Here is an 18,347-nt window from a genome sequence, read left to right as displayed (position 1 = left end):
GAGAAAGACTGACTGCATCTGTTTACACAGATTTCAATAAAAGACCCAGTTTTCATACTTTCTTGAAATCATATTTTAAGTTGCGATTTACCACCACTGGCATGCTATTGGGCCTGTGATCACTGTGGTCTAGGCCCCCAAGGGATATGGCCCCTACTGCAGTATGTGTCCCTTATTTTTTTGTATCAAAAGTGGTAACCCTAGCTAAAGGTAAACACTAAAGAGAGGCTTTGTATATATAAAACACCGCTCATCTCTTATGTAACATGTCTTGAATGGTCAATGTGTATAAGTTGTAGACCATTCTTACTGTACGTTAAGTAGTTCAACCTAGCCATTAGTGTTAGCTGCCCATGCTAATGGTAGAATACAGCCATTATTTCTCTTAGAGAGAGCATGTGCAGACCTTTTTTTATGAGGGAACATGGGCGTGAGGGGGAATTAAACCCCACTCTACAGGCCACTAATCTAATAGAGAGAGAGGAGAGAGAGACAGAGTGAGAGAGAGAGAGAAAGCAGTAAGCTGAAATGTTCATTGTGAAATTCAGTGAATGTGGGCCTGTATCTCAATGCTACAACATAGATTTAATTCCTGGCTCCATTTGAGGGATCTAGCAGTTCACAGACTCCAACTCATAATTGAATCCCTCCGTCTTTAGTATATAATATAATCCTAAGGTCTTTCAGTGGCTCCTGATCTTGCAGTGATATTAGGCCATATGTACAGAAGATATTTATTGATTAAGAGTGTACTGAAACATGATTAATATATATATAAAGTAGGGCTAAAAAATTAGTTTCTGTATAAAAACCTCAACAATATGTAGTGCTTCATCCTCTAGATCAGGGGTGCCCAAACTTGATCCTGGAGGGTCGGTGTCCTGCAAAGTTTAGTTCAAACCACAATCAGACACCTGCACTAGCTAATCAAGCTTTTACTAGGCTTTTTAGAAACATCCATGTAGATGTGTTGAGGCAAGTTGCAGCTAAAAATCTGAAGGACATCGGCCCGCCAGGACTGAGTTTGGGGACTCTTGCTCTAGATGAAAAAAGGAGAGGAGATTTTATTGTTCTTAAACGGGCTATTACGCAAAAGAATACTTTTATAAGGGGTGAAAACACAGTTGTGTGTCAACAGTCTGCCAATATAACCAGCCTCTAATAGTAAAAAATCAATATTTAAATATTTTGTAATCACGCTTCATAAAAGTAGTTTGCAGAAACATTTTGATTGACATTCTACTTTTGTGCATGTCATCAGATGGGGAAAGCTCCACCCATAAGTGACGATCTCTCCCTCATTAGCATAGGTTGTAGCTCCGCCCTCTTTTGAAAAGCGTACAGGGAGCACAATGTCATTTGAATTTAAAGCGACAATCACCAAAATGGCACAATTAGGACCAACACCTAAAAAGGGCAGTTTAACAGAGTTAACATTATTTTGTTGGATATTTTGAGCTGAAATTTTACATACACACTCCAGGGACTTATTTTATATCTTGTAGAAATTAGCATAATTGGTCCCCTTTAACGGGCGAGTTAGCTCAAAAGATAATTTTAAAAAATGTTGGAAACTGACTGATATTGACTTCCACATGTTTTTTTACTTCGTATTATGAATGTCAGTTCCCAGTGATGGGTTGCAGCTGGAAGGGCATCTGCTGCGTAAAACATGTGCTGGATAAGTTGGCAGTTTATTGCGCTGTGGGGACCCCAGATTAATAAAGGGACTTAGCAAAAAAGAAAATGAATGACTGAATGGATGTGAGTAGCTAGCAATTTCCAACATTTTTTAAAACATTTTCTTTTGTGAACAAAAAAAGTAAATAGTATAATTCAATTTTTATTTTTGGGTGAACTATGCCTATTTTCCTTTAGAAAACTAAAATAAGGAATCTATAAATGCCATTTTTAGGGAACACCTGCTTTGGTGGGATTGCTCTGTATATGTTATAATTTATTATTAAATAAGATTAATATTTAATCAGGCAACAATAAAACAATAACTGGAAAAGTACATTAGACCAGAAACCGATTTGTTGCAGTAATGTGGAAAAAAAGGCAGGTGCATCATGGTCAAGGGTGTTTTCCTTATTCATAATTCAAACTGCCTGAGGTACAAACTGTTTTGGAAACTCTTCAGAAAAGAAATTGTTATTTCTATTTTTTGCTATTGAGTTTCTCCTTTTTGTGTTAAAAGAATTGTTATGCTTAGACATTGTGGTTTAGTTATTTAAAAATACATTTGATTAAATTGGCAGAAAAACAGCTTCTTAATTGAAGTGTATTCATTGTACGATTACATAAACAGCGGTGCACTTTACAATAAAAGTTTATTACTATGTTTTAATTAAGGCTAACCTTAACATGTGGATAATCATATGTTGTGATAAGTACTCATGAAGAACTAAATTCATTTATTACAGGATGAGCATATAATAAAGACACCGATTAATGAAATACATATATTAATTAATTAATTAATTAATTAAATGTAATTAATTTAATGTACACATATCCACTTCAGCTTCACTTACAGTGCATCTGGAAAGTGTTCATAGCGCTTCACTTTTTCCACATTTATTTATGTTACAGCCTTATTCCAAAATGGATTAAATTAATTTATTTCCAAAATTCCACACACAATACTCCATAATGACAATGTGAAAAAGATTTTTTGAAATTAAGCCTTAAGTCTTTTTGAATATGATGCCACAAGCTTGGCACACCTGTCTTTGGGAATTTTTGCCCATTTCTCTTCACAGTACCTCTTAAACTCTATCAGCTTGGACGGGAAGCGATGGTACGGCCATTTTCAGATCTCTCCAGAAATGTTCAATAGGATTTAGGTCTTGGGTCTAACTGGGCCACTCGAGGACATTAACCGAGTTGTTGTGAAGCCATTGATATTTTGGCGGTGTGATTTGGGTCATTGTCCTGCTGGAAGATGAACCGTCGCCCCTGTCTGTGGTCAAGAGCACTCTGAAGCAGGTTTTCAATTAGGATGTCTCTTTCTGCATTCATCTTTCTTTCTATCCAGACTAGTTTTCCAGTTCCTGCTGCTGAAAAACATCCCCACAGCATGATGCCACCACCATGCTCCACTGTAGGGATGGTATTAGCCTGGTGATGAGCGGTGCCTGGTTTTCTCCGAGAAGTAATGCCTGGCATTCACTCCAAAAAGTAAAATTGTAGTCTCAACAGACCAGAGAATTTTGTTTCTTGCCTTTTGGCAAATTCCAGGCGGTGAGTGGATTCCATCTGGCTACTCTACCATACAGGCCTGATTGGTGGATTGCTGCACAGATGGTTGTCCTTCTGTAAGATTTTCTTCTCTCCACAGAAGAACGCTGGAGCTCAGACAGATTGACCATCGGGTTATTGATCACCTCCCTGACTAAGGTCCTTCCCCCCTGATCACTCAGCTTAAATGGCCGGCCAGCTCTAGGAAGAGTCTTGTTATTTCAAACATCTTCCACTTACGGATGATGGAGGCCAATGTGCTCATAGGAACTGACAGAGCAGCAGAATTATTCTGTAACTTTCCTCAGCCTTGTAGACAATCCTGTCTGGGAGGTCTACAGACAATTCCTTTGTCTTCATGCTTGGTATGTGCTTTGAGATGCACTGTCAACCCTGAGACCTTATGGCTCATTTCCACTTGAGTGGTACAGTACGGTACGGTTCGGTACGGGTCACCTTTATCAGGGTTGCGTTTCCACTACCAAGGGTACACTTTTGGTGGGCGTGGTGTACGACAGAGAGTTACAATCGATGTCATTCTCACTCGAATAAATGTCAACAGTAAAGCTGTACAGGTTGTCCACAAATCATATGAGAAGCACTTCTCACAAAACAGATGCTTTATACACATAAATACTTGTTTATAAATGTTTACGACTAACCTTTCTATGAACATGATTTGATTATAACTGCATATCAATGACTAAAATAAATACTACCTACTGTAACGTCTCCAATAATTAAAATAAATATATAAATGCAGCCAATATGAACACATATACAGTCTCCGATATGTTACTAACTACAGAATAACTACACACAGCAAACATTTAGTCCTTATTTAGGTTCATAACCATCACGCAACATAGCCCACAGTCAGTGCAAATCTCTCATCTATGTCTTTAATCTTCATTAGCACATGTGACCCCTGTTAGAGAGTAATTATGTCATTCCGAATTTGTAATAGTCCAGAAGGCGATGATAAACATGGCAGTTTTTTCGTGATTCAGGTTGCTGAAACAATTTGCTCCTGAGTTTTGTCAGGCTTCTCCTTTGTTCGCGCTTCACTCTCGCAATTGTCCTTTTCTTTTTGAATTCGTCACTTTCGTGTTTGTCAGTCTCCGACAGGATCGGGTTTCAAAAGCATGTCAATAATCAAGCGCACGTTATTATCATCAGCTCAAGAAGTTTGTTATTTCAGATATAGACGCGTACGTGAGTGCAAGCATGAAAGCGAAACCGCTGGTGCTTCAGACTGGCTCGTGAAAAACTGAGAGGCACAGGGTAAACGTGCTCTTCTTTTTGGCTTTGTGGCTGTTCATCAAGATGACGACAAGGTTTGTTTGAGCCCGGGTCGACCATGGCTCATTATTATATGTATTTGAGCTGTAAAAGATCTCTCAGCTGTGTGTTTTAAACAGGGCAGCTCTATTGTTTTCATTCTGGCTTGTTGTGTAAGCGAATGACGTTTCTCTAGTCTAGCTCCGCCTTTTGGTACCCTTTCTCGTGTTTGGTACCCTTTCGAAAGGGTGCCGAAAAAATGGTACGGTACGGTTTGGTATGCCTTTTGACAATGGAAACAGCCATAAAAGCATACCAAACCGTACCGTACTGTAACGTACCACCGAGTGGAAACGGGTCATTATATAGACAGGTGTATGCCTTTTCATATTATGTCCAATCAACTGAATTTACCACAGGTGAACTCCAGTAAAGCTGCTGAATCATCTCAAGAGTGATCTGTGGAAACAGAATGTACCTGAGCTCAATTTAGAGCTTCATGGCAAAGACTGTGAATACTTATGGAACTGTGATTTTTTTTTTTTAAATAAACAATTAAAAAATTTTTTTTAACATTGTCATTATGGGGTATTGTGTGTGTGAAGTTTGAGGAAATAAATTAATTTAATCCATTTTTGATTAAGGCTGTTACATTTAAAATGTGGAAAAATTAAAGCACTATGAATACTTTCCAAATGCACTGTACATGTGCTAACTTCACAATTTTATTTATATGTAAGGTTTTTACCTAGGTATATGTCCATGCATGCATCTGCCTGATTATGTCAATTTTATTCTACAAAAAAAGAGTTGGAGTTGGGTAGAGTTGTCAAATGGTCACAAAAGAGATCAGTTATCTCTTTAAGTCTGTCAGTGATCCAGCATTTTGAGATAGGGTATAAAGATCATTCCACCATCCAGGAGCAGTGAATGTGAGACATTCTCATGAGACATTTGTACCATAATGCGATACTCAATGAATTAATGGTTGTAATGTTACTGGTTGGTTTAGCTTTTTAAGCATATAATTATTTCAAGGGTGTTGTAAATGTGGGCATGTTACTATTGCGCATCCAGTCAGAATTATGCTAGCCTTTGATATGATGTTTGCAGCAGTGATAACGAGGCCGACAGCAGTAAAAAAATGTAAAGTGAGATCACAATCCTGTGAAATTTGAGAACATAATGTGTTCATGACTCATGATCTCCTGAGATCTCCCTCTCGCTTTTTTTTGTCACAGTTTATTTTATTTGCCTCTTTGTCTTTGTTGATCCTTCTCTTTTGACCATGTGGCTCCAGATTGTCTCTCACATTCCCTAGTGGGGCATATTTGATACAAGCACCCTTCATCAAAAGCAATGCTGCAACATGAACACAATATATAAAAAAACTGCATCATAAAAACAATCTTTTATAGCACTGTAATAAAAAAATAAGGTGACCACACATTATCAGTACTGCTGCACACACAATATTGCTTGCCCATTATGAGTATACTGTAAATGCTCAACCTGAATAAGTGTTGTCCTATATGATGATACAGGATGTGGGTAGAGAAATGTTATAAACAGTCACAGATGTGCACCATTTACATACAATTTTGCTTATTTTGCTTAGTTAATTGACCAAAGGAGATATTATATCGGCTTTTTGCAGAGATTAAAAGACCATACATTAGAAATTAAAACATATATACAGCATATAACCTGTTGTTATTTAATGACCTTTGATCTAAAATATTTGAAGATTTCTTCAGATTTTAAACTATTTCAATAATTTCCACATTCAGTATTGTCTGTTATGGGTTGTATTGAAATTGTATTTAAATTAATAACATCTTGCTGACGAAGGATTAATATCAAATGGTTTTAGGGATATCATTCGTAAACTAAATATACTTAACAAGTTTGTTTTTAATTACATAAACTATTGTTGTTACCCTGAATAGTGATGTCTTCTGTAAATGAAAGTAAAATTTTCAAAAAAAAAACAAAAAAAAACATTGTTTGTTCTGAACCCACCTTCCCCCATAAATCAAACGAAATAAATTCTTTAAGATATATAATGTTAATTTGTTATAACTATTAATCAATTAATCTACTTATTAAGAAAGACGGATAGATAGATAGATAGATAGATAGATAGATAGATAGATAGATAGATAGATAGATAGATAGATAGATAGATAGATAGATAGATAGATAGATAGATAGATAGATAGATAGATAGATAGATAGATAGATAGATAGATAGATAGATAGATAGATCGATCGATCGATCGATCGATAGATAGATAGATAGATAGATAGATAGACAGACGGACGGACGGACGGACGGACGGACGGACGGACGGACGGACGGACGGACGGACGGACAGATTAGACAGACAGACAGACAGACAAACAGAGATAGATAGATAGATAGATAGATAGATAGATAGATAGATAGATAGATAGATAGATAGATAGATAGATAGATAGATAGATAGATAGACAGACGGACGGACGGACGGACGGACGGACGGACGGACGGACGGACGGACGGACGGACGGACGGACGGACGGACGGACGGACGGATGGATGGATGGACGGATTAGACAGACAAACAGATAAATAAATTAGACAGACAGACAGACAAACAGATAGATAGATAGATAGATAGATAGATAGATAGATAGATAGATAGATAGATAGATAGATAGATAGATAGATAGATAGATAGATAGATAGATAGATAGATAGATAGATAGATAGATAGATAGATAGATAGATAGATAGGACAACTTAATTGTTTTATGTTCAATTCACTTAAATTTTTTAAAGTAATTTAACTTAATCGGTTTGTGTTGGGACAACATGAAGTAATTAGGTGAAACCCAGCATTTTTTACTGTGTAGATGGATGGATAGATGTTGATTGAAAGGTAAATTGAAATATTTTAATGTTTACCCTTTTTCTTTTCACTACTTAGTGGTCCAATGGTGAGCTTTTACTCAGTGTTTAGCTAAATGGAGGAGCGGGACCGCAGTCGCTCACCATCTCGCAGGACCAGCAGAGTAGAGCAGGTGGTGGGACGCTGGCTTCGCCGCTCCAGAGAGTCCATCAGCCGGTAACACTTACTTTCTTACATTGTATGGTGTAAAACATTTTCTTTTATTTTGTATTTAAACAAGATTACTGTATCTCCCTCTCACACACACTGTCTGTACACAGAGAGCGTGTATTAGAAGATGGACAGGTTACTGACAATGGCTCTCAGGAGCAGAGGAGCTGCACTCTTCGAGTCACTGTTAAAATCCCTCTTGACTCCACCCTTAACTCCCATGGTTTTACTGTATCAACACACACTCCACCACAGGTGCTGGACGTGACAGAAGGTACATCACACACACAATCATCATATTTTGTTAATATATTGCAGTAAGTTTGTAAACCTTCAAGCAGCATGTTAATAAGTTTAACAAGAGATGTCATGCAAACTGCATATTATTATTATTATTATTATTTTGTCGAGTACTGTTCTGAATAAGAAATATTACATAAAAGATATTTACATATATAATTGACAAGACAATAAATAAATGACAAAAATTAATAAAATAACCTCTGAAGTTTTAAAACTTGGTTTTTCTATGTTTACGAGACCTTTGTTTTGCTGTTCTTCAGACATATCCTCCTTGTCCTGCAAATGCCTCAGTTTTCCGGAATCTTTGCATATTTGAACCCTTTACAGCAGTGATTATGATTTTCAGATCCATCTTTTTGCTCTTTTTATTAAACAACTGACAATTAAACAACTGAGTGTCTTAAATACAACTGTTCAAACCCTCACTGATGGTCCAGAAGGAAACATTATGCATTAAGAACAGGGGGTAAAAAAAATTGGAATTTGAGGATCAAGGTAAATAGTACTTAATTTGTCTTTTGCCAAACATGCAAGTATTTTCTGTTATTTCTGAAGGGAAATAAATGTACTAAAGTACTAAATGATATTTCAACAAAGTAAGAAAAAACTAGACATCTTCAACCTGTTTAAAAGTTTTCACCCCCCAGGAACCTACAGTTTTTCTCAATCCCTTTTTTTAGTTATTCCAAGATATAAGCAAGGGTTAACAAACTTTTAACAATATTTTTAAACAATTTTGTCTTGGATATGTAAACATTTTATGTAAAATGTATGACTCAGGACAGACATGGGCCGCAAGACATTGTACAAGATTGTAACGTATGATAACCTTGGATAAAAATATCACAGTATTATGGTGTTGTACTACTCTAAAATATGTTCTTTTAAAAAAAAAAAAAAAACTTTTCCTCCGTTGAACACAATATGTTTTATTTTATTATATTTTATTTTATTTATATATATTTTAACAGTTTGAATATTTTGGAACAGTAGCTTTTGATGCGGGTGGTCATTTTCTGCTGGAGATACTGTTGCCCTAACAAACTAAATAAAATAGTTGCAAAAAAATAAAAAATAAAAACTGTACAAATACTTTAGGAACGTTATATCAGAAAATTCTAGCGGTTTTAAAACCTTGACTCTTTCAAACTGCGGTAAACCTTGAAACTGTTTATCGTCCCATGTCTAGACAGAAGTAAATAAAAATAGCATGCTATTTGTAATTTTTCTCTTATTTTGTTAAAGGCACAGTGGGGTTTTTCACTGCTAGAGTGTTTAGATCAGGCTTTTCATTAGGTTGATCTTTTGTGTTTAATTAAAGTTGGAGCTAAAATCTGCTGGACACCGGCCCTCCAGGAACAAGTTTAGTGACCACTAGTGTAGATTTTCTAACCTTGTATTAATAACAAAGGTCATTTAGAAAATATTGATCTAATTAATCATTCAAAATTTGTATTAATATTAAGGACAGGATTTTATCACAGGTGTGTATATAATTATTATATATGTATATAAAATAATTAGGACGTCACTGTGGCGCAGTGGGTCACACGTGTGGGTCACACAGTTTGCATTTCTATGTGGAGTTTGCATGTTCTACTGTGTTCGTGTGGGTTTACTCCAGATGCTCCAGTTTCCCCCACAGTCCAAAGACATGCGCTATAAATGAACTGAATAAACTAAATTTGCTATAGTGTATGTGTGTGAATGAAAAAGTGTATGGGTGTTTCCCAATGTTGGGTTGCGGGTGGGAGGGCATCCGCTGTGTAAAAATATGCTGAATAAGTTGTCGGTTCATTCTGCGGTGGTGACCCCTGATTAATAAAGAGACTAAACCGAAAAGAAAATGAATGAATGAATGAATGAATATAATAATCAGACTTTTTAAAATATTATTCACTATAATATATTATATTTTGAATTTAATGCCTATACTGCTCTGAACTATTGGCAGCCTCTCTTCCTCACGTGGAATGAACACACTGAAGCTAAGCACTTGATATTAGCCAGGTGGACTTGGTTACCTTCAAGGCTTAACTGTGTGACTTCCAACAAGCTTCCATTAGATGCTGTGAATACATTTACAAGGATAACAGGTAGAGAGCCACTGGCCGTAAACTGCGGATTAAAAAAAAAACCTTGCTAAGATTTACATTTTGTAAGATACATTTTGATTACACAGCACACAAAGCCTTCATCAAAATCAATAAAACAGCTACATTGCATTAGCTACAAAACAAGGTTCCATTATTGCAAAAATAAAGGAAATTGCCGTAATACTTTTATTGTTCAAAGAAACTTCAGCCAGATCACTCTAAATCTTCAAAAATAGTTTCAAACAGGTAGTTACATAAAAAAACACCTGCTTTTACAATAAGCTTTTATTTCTTAACAATGAACAACGCTACTAATTAGCATTTATTAATATTAACGATTTATCTAAACATTTACTAACAAATGGGGTATATGCACAGTTGCACACAGACTTTTAAATTCAGTCAGCTAGCCCTAGGGCTTCCGGTTAATTGCCATTCAATTTCTTTAAAAAACAGCGATCTTCACTGCCTGGCTGAGATTCAATATAAAGTCCAAGACCAAAAAAGAAACACTGCATTAAATATAATTTTTTCTTCTACATGTTTATTAAATAAGGAGATTATTGAAATTACAGTTTCTTTTAAACCTTTTACAGAATGTTCATCATTGGCTGAAAAACTATAGCTGTGTATATAGCGCGTTAAAGACTTTAACTTTTGTTTATATACTGAACTTTTTTTTTTACTTTATTATTACAGTAACAAAAGGTTAAAATGTTGTATGGATAGTTCACTTAATTTTTTTTTTATTTGTATAGTTTTTTATGACTCTGGACTGGTCTTAAGTCATATGGGTATTTTTGGGGAAATTTGGGAATTATTTGGGTCAAAATTACAAATTTTTCTTTTATGCCAAAAATCATCAGAATAAAACAATCACGTTCCATGAAAACATTTGGTAAATTTCCAACTGTAAATATATTAATTCATTATTTGATATATTTTCTTTTGGGCTTAATCACTTTATTAATCTGGGATCGCCACAGCGGAATGAACCGCCTACTTACCCAACATATGTTTTACCCAGTGGATGCCCTTCCAGCTGTAACCCATTTCTGGGAAACATCCATACACACTCATTCACATTTATACACTATAGACAATTTAGCCTAGCCAATTCAAGGCAAATTAGTTTACCTGTACCGCATGTCTTTGGACTGTGGGGGAAACCCACGCGAACGCAGGGAGAACATGCAAACTCCACACAGAAACGCCAACTGACACAGCCACAGCTCGAATCAGTGACCTTCTTGCTTTGAGGCGACAGCACTACCTACTGCGCCACTGCGTTGCCCAACTGTAAATATATCCAAACTTAATTTTTGATTATTAATAGGCATTGCTTATCATATTACTTTTAATATAAATGTATAGTATTATAAGTACTTATTTTGGACATAAGTGATATTCTCAATATTTTGATTTATAGACATTCCAAATATTCAAATAATCATATCTTGCCTAAATATTGTCCAATACTATAAACGTACATCAGTGCAAGACCAAATCACATATTAATCTCAATTTTAACAAACATCAACAGGTTTTGTGGTCAGATTTATTCACGTCATTACAATTTTACAATTACAGCATGTATTTTTCCAGTAAAAAACAATGGATGGTTCACGCATCATTTTTATATTATTTTTTATTATATTAGAGTGAGTAAATAATGATTAAATTATCAATCTTTGGTTAGGCTGTCCCTTTGATTTGTTTAATAATTAGAACAATTGGTCCTTTCATGTAAAGTGTTAGGGTCTATAGCAATTTAAAACCAGATTACAAATTTATAAATAATCCCCGATCACAGGTTTGAGTGTTGAAACCTTTGTGTTGGCTCCATGTACAGCAACATTTTGGCTGACTGGTTTGGCACATTAAAGTGTCTGCAGGAAGCCCTAGAATAGCTGAAGCCATCTGGTTACCCCACAGCCAAATAACTAACCACTAACTAGAACAACAAATTTGGTAAAATGGAAATTATGACAATTTAGTTCTAAAACAGACTGACAGCTAAATTGTCATGAACGATTGCCTTTTTTTTTTTTAAATAGGAGGCCCTGCTGATGGAAAGCTGGTTCCTGGTGACCAACTTTTCAAAATAAACAACATTACTGTTGAAGATCTTTCTACAGAGCAGGCCGCTGACATCATCAGGTATGGTACTGTGTGTCTATGGATGTGTCTCAATCAGCTCTCTCATTTAATAGGGCACTGATCAGCGATTCAGACATCTTAAGCGCTGTCCAAATTGAATTTTTTTTTAGTGCACAGAAACGTTCAATCCATTGAACATGTACACATAGACATCCCCTTTATACTTTATAACTTTTTAACCTCCTAACTGTTAAAAACTATTAGTAATTAGTTAAATTAATTAGTGAAAGTTATTAATAACTAATAAAGTTATGGCTACTAATACATTACAAATAACATTGCTGTAATAATGTGCACTTCTTGTAAAGCTGCTTTGAAACAATAATTATTATAAAAAGCGATATACAAATGGTAATGAGTTGGGTTGCAACAGAGGTAAGGATCCAAATGCAGTTTATTAAGAGAATCGTCAGGCAGACAAAGGTCAAAACAGGCACATGCAGAAGCATGCAAATAATCCAAAAGCAGAGTCAGAGTACAGGTGAAAGGTTGTGACAGAACAACATAAAACAATAAACAAAGCTCAAAAAATATGGAAAGCAGGACAAGGAAATGAAATTCTCACTTACAGTTTACAAGACTCAGCAAAGAGTGTGTGAATAAGGTGTCTTTATAGTCCTAGTAATCAGTCCAACATGAGCTTCCAGCTGTGTGTGTAACCACGGGGAGTTAGGAACTGGTGTGTGAGTGCAAAAACTTCTGGGAGTTGTATTTCATTTTTTATGTTCTCCAGGGATCTGCACAGGCTAGATCATTGGTGATAGTGATAGTGACACAAATAAACTTCAACTGAATTAAAGTAAAACTTCCTGAAAAGTCCTGTAATTTACCATGAATCATGGAGCATCAATGCTTAATGTTAATCCCTTAAAGTTAGTGAGGTACGCAAATTTCTTTTTAGACTTTTATTTTAGAATGTTGATGTAATTCCACGTGAAACGGAATATTGAATAGGGGTCGGGGTTTCTTTTTGCACATATTTGCCTCATAGTTAACTAATGGCAAGAGGGCTGTGGTTAGGAATATCATGGCTGAAGCCGTCCAACATCAATGGTTTCTCCAAACACAGAAGCAAATAGTCAAAAATGTATTGAAGATTACCAAAACAAACATGTTTTTAATGGATTAATTTTAGGTGGATTAAATGTTTACAGAAACAATGACAATGTGCCCTAGCAAAATAAACAATTTAAATTTAGATTTTAACACAGACTTTAACAGAAATGCTTAAGCACAAAACTTAAACCAACTTACCAAAATAAGGACATACAAGAGACTTAAAAAAACACTGTTGTATGTATATAATATTTAACCATAAATTAACATTGTTAGACAAGTACATGACATTCTAACTAACATTAACAATCGATTAATGATTGAAATATTGCTGGTCCTCAAAACATTAAACTATTTAATGTAATTTTAAAACATAAAAATGTGGCCATGATCAGTTCTGCTGTTGTTCATAAATTCTACTCTTGATGTTGTACATTGAGAATGTTCCCATGTTGTGCCCAGTGTCCCAAAGTGGTGAACCAAAGACCTTACCAATGACTGAATTCCTGTAAACAGTCTACTGATTCATGACAAAGCTGATTGACACTCACCCTATCAGAGTCTACAAAATCTGCTTTATCTGACTGCTCAAATGTCCAGTATTACCCAGTATTTTATATCACTTTCGTGTGCCCAAATTTAATTAGAATTTGTATTTTCAGTTTAGAAACTTTAGCTTCATCTGTTCCACTAATTCTACTGTACTCATTTTCATTTGTTTATAGAGAATGTCAGAACACAGTAATATTGACTGTCCTGAGAAATACATTGGTAAGTATATTTGTGCATACAGACTCTCTCTCTTTCACTGTTCCATTGGGGCATGGGCAGGAGGATGTGGTGTTTGACTGCATTATGGCACCAAGCCGATATGATGACCATGTGGGCTGCAAAGGACAGCATAGAAATAAATGAGTGAAAGAATGAATGAATAATTAAATAAAGTATTTAATAATAAGAAATTAACATTAATTATGCATGCAATATTTTATGGTGGAAATATTAAAATGTCATTCATTGCAATAGACATGTTAAAAAAAACAAGTTTGCATATTGCTTGCTCGCTTATTATGTAGCATTAGTTTTTTCAATGATGCTTTGATATAATATTTTATATTGAGTTGTTGTTTAAAGTTGTTTTCTTATATAATTAATTTAAAATATCTTTAATACAATTATGACATTATATTTTTTCGAAGCATTCTTTCTTTTGTAAAAGAGATTAAATTTGAGTACTTGGTTTATTCTGTTCATGCATTTGAATTAGTATATAGTGTAGGGCTGCACAATATATTGTTTGAGCATTGATATTGCAATGTGCGCATCCACAATAGTCACATTGCAATATGCGCAATGTTAAGTCTGGATTATAGTTGAACAGGAGCTAAAGAATTATATTTAAATATCTGTATTTATACAGAAATTATATGATATGTTACAAGACAAAACCCATTCTTAACTTGGGTTTTACTTGAATTTTTGTCTTGTTCCTAGTCCAAATGTCTACATTTTAAAGTGAAAACAAGATTACTTTACTTACATTGCAGATAATTTGAGACACTGTTCGCTGCAGAGCCACTTGGGCTCCAATGAGAGGGTGCTTGAGCTCCAACCCCTCCTCCTATGAGCTGCTTTAATGCGTACATCCACCCCACCTCTAACCCCAAACCCAGTAACATCACTTGTAGAAGAAGTGCAAGGAAAGAGGAGCCGGAGCTCAAGCTCCCCCTTGCTGGAGCTCAGCTCTGCCCAAGTGGCTCTGCAGTAAGTACCACTTGGATAATTTGAATTGTTTTAAGGAAAAACTCTTAATTTTGCCTTATTATTATTTTTACTATTTTATTTAAAACAAAACTAATACATTTGACTTGATCTACAGAAAAATAAAATATAACAATATCAGATTTTTCCAATAATGTGCAGCCCTAATATAATGTACAAACAAAACAAAGTCCAAAGACATGAGGTGAATTGAGTAAGCTAAATTGTCCATAGTGTGTGCAAATGAAACTTTATTGGTGTTTCCCAGTGATAGGTTGCAGCTGCAAAGGCATTCGCTGCGTAAAACATATGCTGGACCCCTGGTTATTAAAGGGACTAAGCTGAAAAGAAAATTAAATTAAATTAAAGTAATCAAAATGTCACCAAAAAATGAACTCCCAGAATCCTCTCATAGACATCAGGGTATCATTTCAGAACACAAGATAACATGATCGCCAAAGCAATCCTGTATTTTTGAATGTTTGTTGATATGCTGCATTACTAATTGCTCTATACATTGTGCCATAATTCTATCTGCTGTGTCTCAGGGACCAAAGTCGTCCTTCATAACTCCAGAGAAGAGAGCCAAGCTGAAGTCCAACCCTGTTAAAGTGAGGTTTGCAGAGGAGGTGGTGGTCAACGGTCACTCACAGGTGTGATGCATTTATTAATTTACTCTGTGTTATGGAGCATTCACATTCAAATTCGATAGAGAAAATGATTAATAAAGAAAATGAAGGAGAGAACATGAACAAATGTGCATATTGATTATAGAGAGGCACTGAGAAAAGGCTTTGGCAGTCTACCATGTCTTAAGTGAAATCTCAGTCAATTTATCAGTAATTTATTAATTATTCAATTATCCATTAATCATAATCTGTGTGCAGATATGCTGACATAATGCATAATACAGCTTCAGCCTTAAGATGGTGCATCCTAATAAAACAACTCAAAAGTTCAAACATTTCTACATTTCTGAGTAAACCTTTTATTTAAATAGTGTTCATTTCCCTCAACTTAAAGGTGCTGCATTTAAGTTTTTGACTCTTCTAAAGCATAAAACACCATAATGTATGCAGACATTAAAGCAACATGCCAAGAAAACACTGTTGTTTATCTGAAAAACAATGCTGGGGTCAGATATTTTGCTTTGAAAATGTGTTACGTGCCAGAACAATGTCTTTGTTTGGTTCTGCTAACCCACCCAATGCCATTTTAGCCAAGTTTATATTCAAACACTCATGGTTGCCTTGGTGGAAAAGCTCTTATTTCATTCATTCGGAAAGGCTCTCAAAGCATGTGACCATGACCTCCGGTGGACAGTAGCAGACTCTGAAAAAAGATGCAGATTCATAGAGTTCTATATGAGGTTATTGATTAGCAAATAATATAAATATTACGAACTTAAACATTAGGTGAGCAGGTTACATTGTGTCCTGTGTTCTAACAGCACTATTTGCTGTTTGCACCAGACAGAGCAAGACAAACAACAAAATGTAAGGTTATAACCTAGTAAATATCTGTTAAACCTCTTTAAAATTATTAAATGTACATGCTGAATCACTGATGTGTTTTATTTTGAGTCAAACAAACATCTCAAACTGTCAGCTGTGTCAGTTCATTGCGTATGCATTTGCGCTGTTTTCGGGTGTTCATATAGCCAAAAAAACGTGGGCTATTGATACAGTTTTGGGAGAAGCAAAATTTCCATATGTGGTTTCAGTAGCCTGATGCATTTAGACCTGTCCAGTTTCCTCTGGAATGCATCCCAGACGACCTCCTGAAGTGGTTTGAGTGATCGGATTTAAAATCTGTCTCAAATGTGTTTTGGAGGGCATTTACCTCTGTCCCTTTCACGATCTAATAACTATCCCATCAGAAAAAAACACATGTAGTGACAAGGTGTAGCTTAAGTAGCTCCCATATGACTAATTAAACAATAGTTTCAACACTTTGTTGAAAGAGACTGCTGTTTAATAATTTAGCATATATGCTAACATTGCTATTAATATTATCTATTTTACATATTATATTTATAAATGCGTGTCTATTGACCTTGGTTCATATATTGATCTTTGACCTCCAGGGCAATTCTCTGCTGTTCCTGCCTAATGTTCTGAAGGTCTATCTGGAGAACGGCCAAACGAAGGCTTTCAAGTTTGAATCTAAAACCACTGTTAAGGTAATGTAGACACATTCACTATAATGTCACTAATGTAATGAGTTATGATGGATTTTTCGGTCAGCATGAAATATGGTTTTAAAGTACAATGGTAAATACATATAACAACATATATATGTATATTAAAAAACATACATATGTTACATAGCCTTGCGTGAAAATGTAATTTTTCCAAAAATAATAAGCAGTATATATTTTTTACTGTAATTAAAATAATAATGTATCAGTTCAGTACTTACAATGGCTGCTGAAAATTCAGCTTCAACACAGGAGCAAAAAACATTTTTAAATTACATTTAAAAGAGTATATTATGTAAAAAGGGAAATTTGTTTTGCATATTATGCAAAAATCACTTCTATAAGGGACTTAAACACAATTGTGTGGCAACAGTATGTGAAAATACAGCCAGCCTCTAAAACAATTATTCAATTTTTTTACAATCACACTTCATAAAACAGTCAACACTTTGGGCCCTATCATACACCCGGCACAATAAGGCGTAAAACGTGTTTCTAGGACGTGTTGCTATTTTCAGACCAGCACAACACTAATTTTCCCGTTTTCCACCACATTGTTTAAATAGCAAATCCATTTGTGGCATTTTGTGTACTCATGGGTGTTTCTGTCTAGATAAGATGCATTTTAGGGCGCATTGTTGGTGCGTTGCTATTTTGAGGAACTAAAATAGTCGGCGCAATAGACCAGCTGAGAGCAGGTCTAAAGTCCAGCGCAGAGCGCGTTAGTTGTATGCCTCCCTTACACATTGCTTAATACACACACAATGTACAACAATACGCAAATATCTTTACAAATGAAAAAAAATTAAAGGTAAAAGATATTAAGGTAAAGTTATTACTTTCTACATAAATATAAAAACCACTGCCTTCATGCTTGCATCATGTCGGGGGGATTTTTCAGTTTGTTCATGGCAATTTGCTTTCGTATAATGTTATTTTTATTAATAGTATTATTTATTTTTTTCTTATTTATATTTGTTTTATTAAAAACAAGCTTAGATTTGTCCACCTGTCCGGTTTTGGACCATATGGGGCATAGCATGTGTGTTTGGATATAACTATAAGTTTTTTGACCACATTTTGTTATTATTGTTCATTTATTAGTTTGCTGGAAATTAGAACTGGATTTAGAAATAGTTTGAC

The 18,347-nt window shown here is 35.2% G+C and overlaps 1 protein-coding gene across 1 annotated transcript in view; it reads left to right on the top strand.

Moving 5' to 3' along the window:
- The window catches only part of frmpd1a (FERM and PDZ domain containing 1a), a 51,858-nt gene that overhangs the window by 17,016 nt on the left and 16,495 nt on the right, over positions 1–18,347 (top strand). The window contains exons 3-8 of the mRNA XM_005170936.5: positions 7,497–7,634; positions 7,739–7,902; positions 12,085–12,187; positions 13,969–14,014; positions 15,553–15,657; positions 17,091–17,186. Of these exons, the coding sequence (XP_005170993.1) occupies positions 7,534–7,634; positions 7,739–7,902; positions 12,085–12,187; positions 13,969–14,014; positions 15,553–15,657; positions 17,091–17,186 (615 nt within the window). The 5' untranslated portion in view covers positions 7,497–7,533. The remainder of the gene's footprint in view (positions 1–7,496; positions 7,635–7,738; positions 7,903–12,084; positions 12,188–13,968; positions 14,015–15,552; positions 15,658–17,090; positions 17,187–18,347) is intronic.

This window comes from Danio rerio, chromosome 1, assembly GCF_049306965.1.
Source record: "Danio rerio strain Tuebingen ecotype United States chromosome 1, GRCz12tu, whole genome shotgun sequence".
Taxonomy (NCBI): Eukaryota; Metazoa; Chordata; class Actinopteri; order Cypriniformes; family Danionidae; genus Danio; species Danio rerio.
This window is presented reverse-complemented; position numbering and strand designations above follow the sequence as displayed.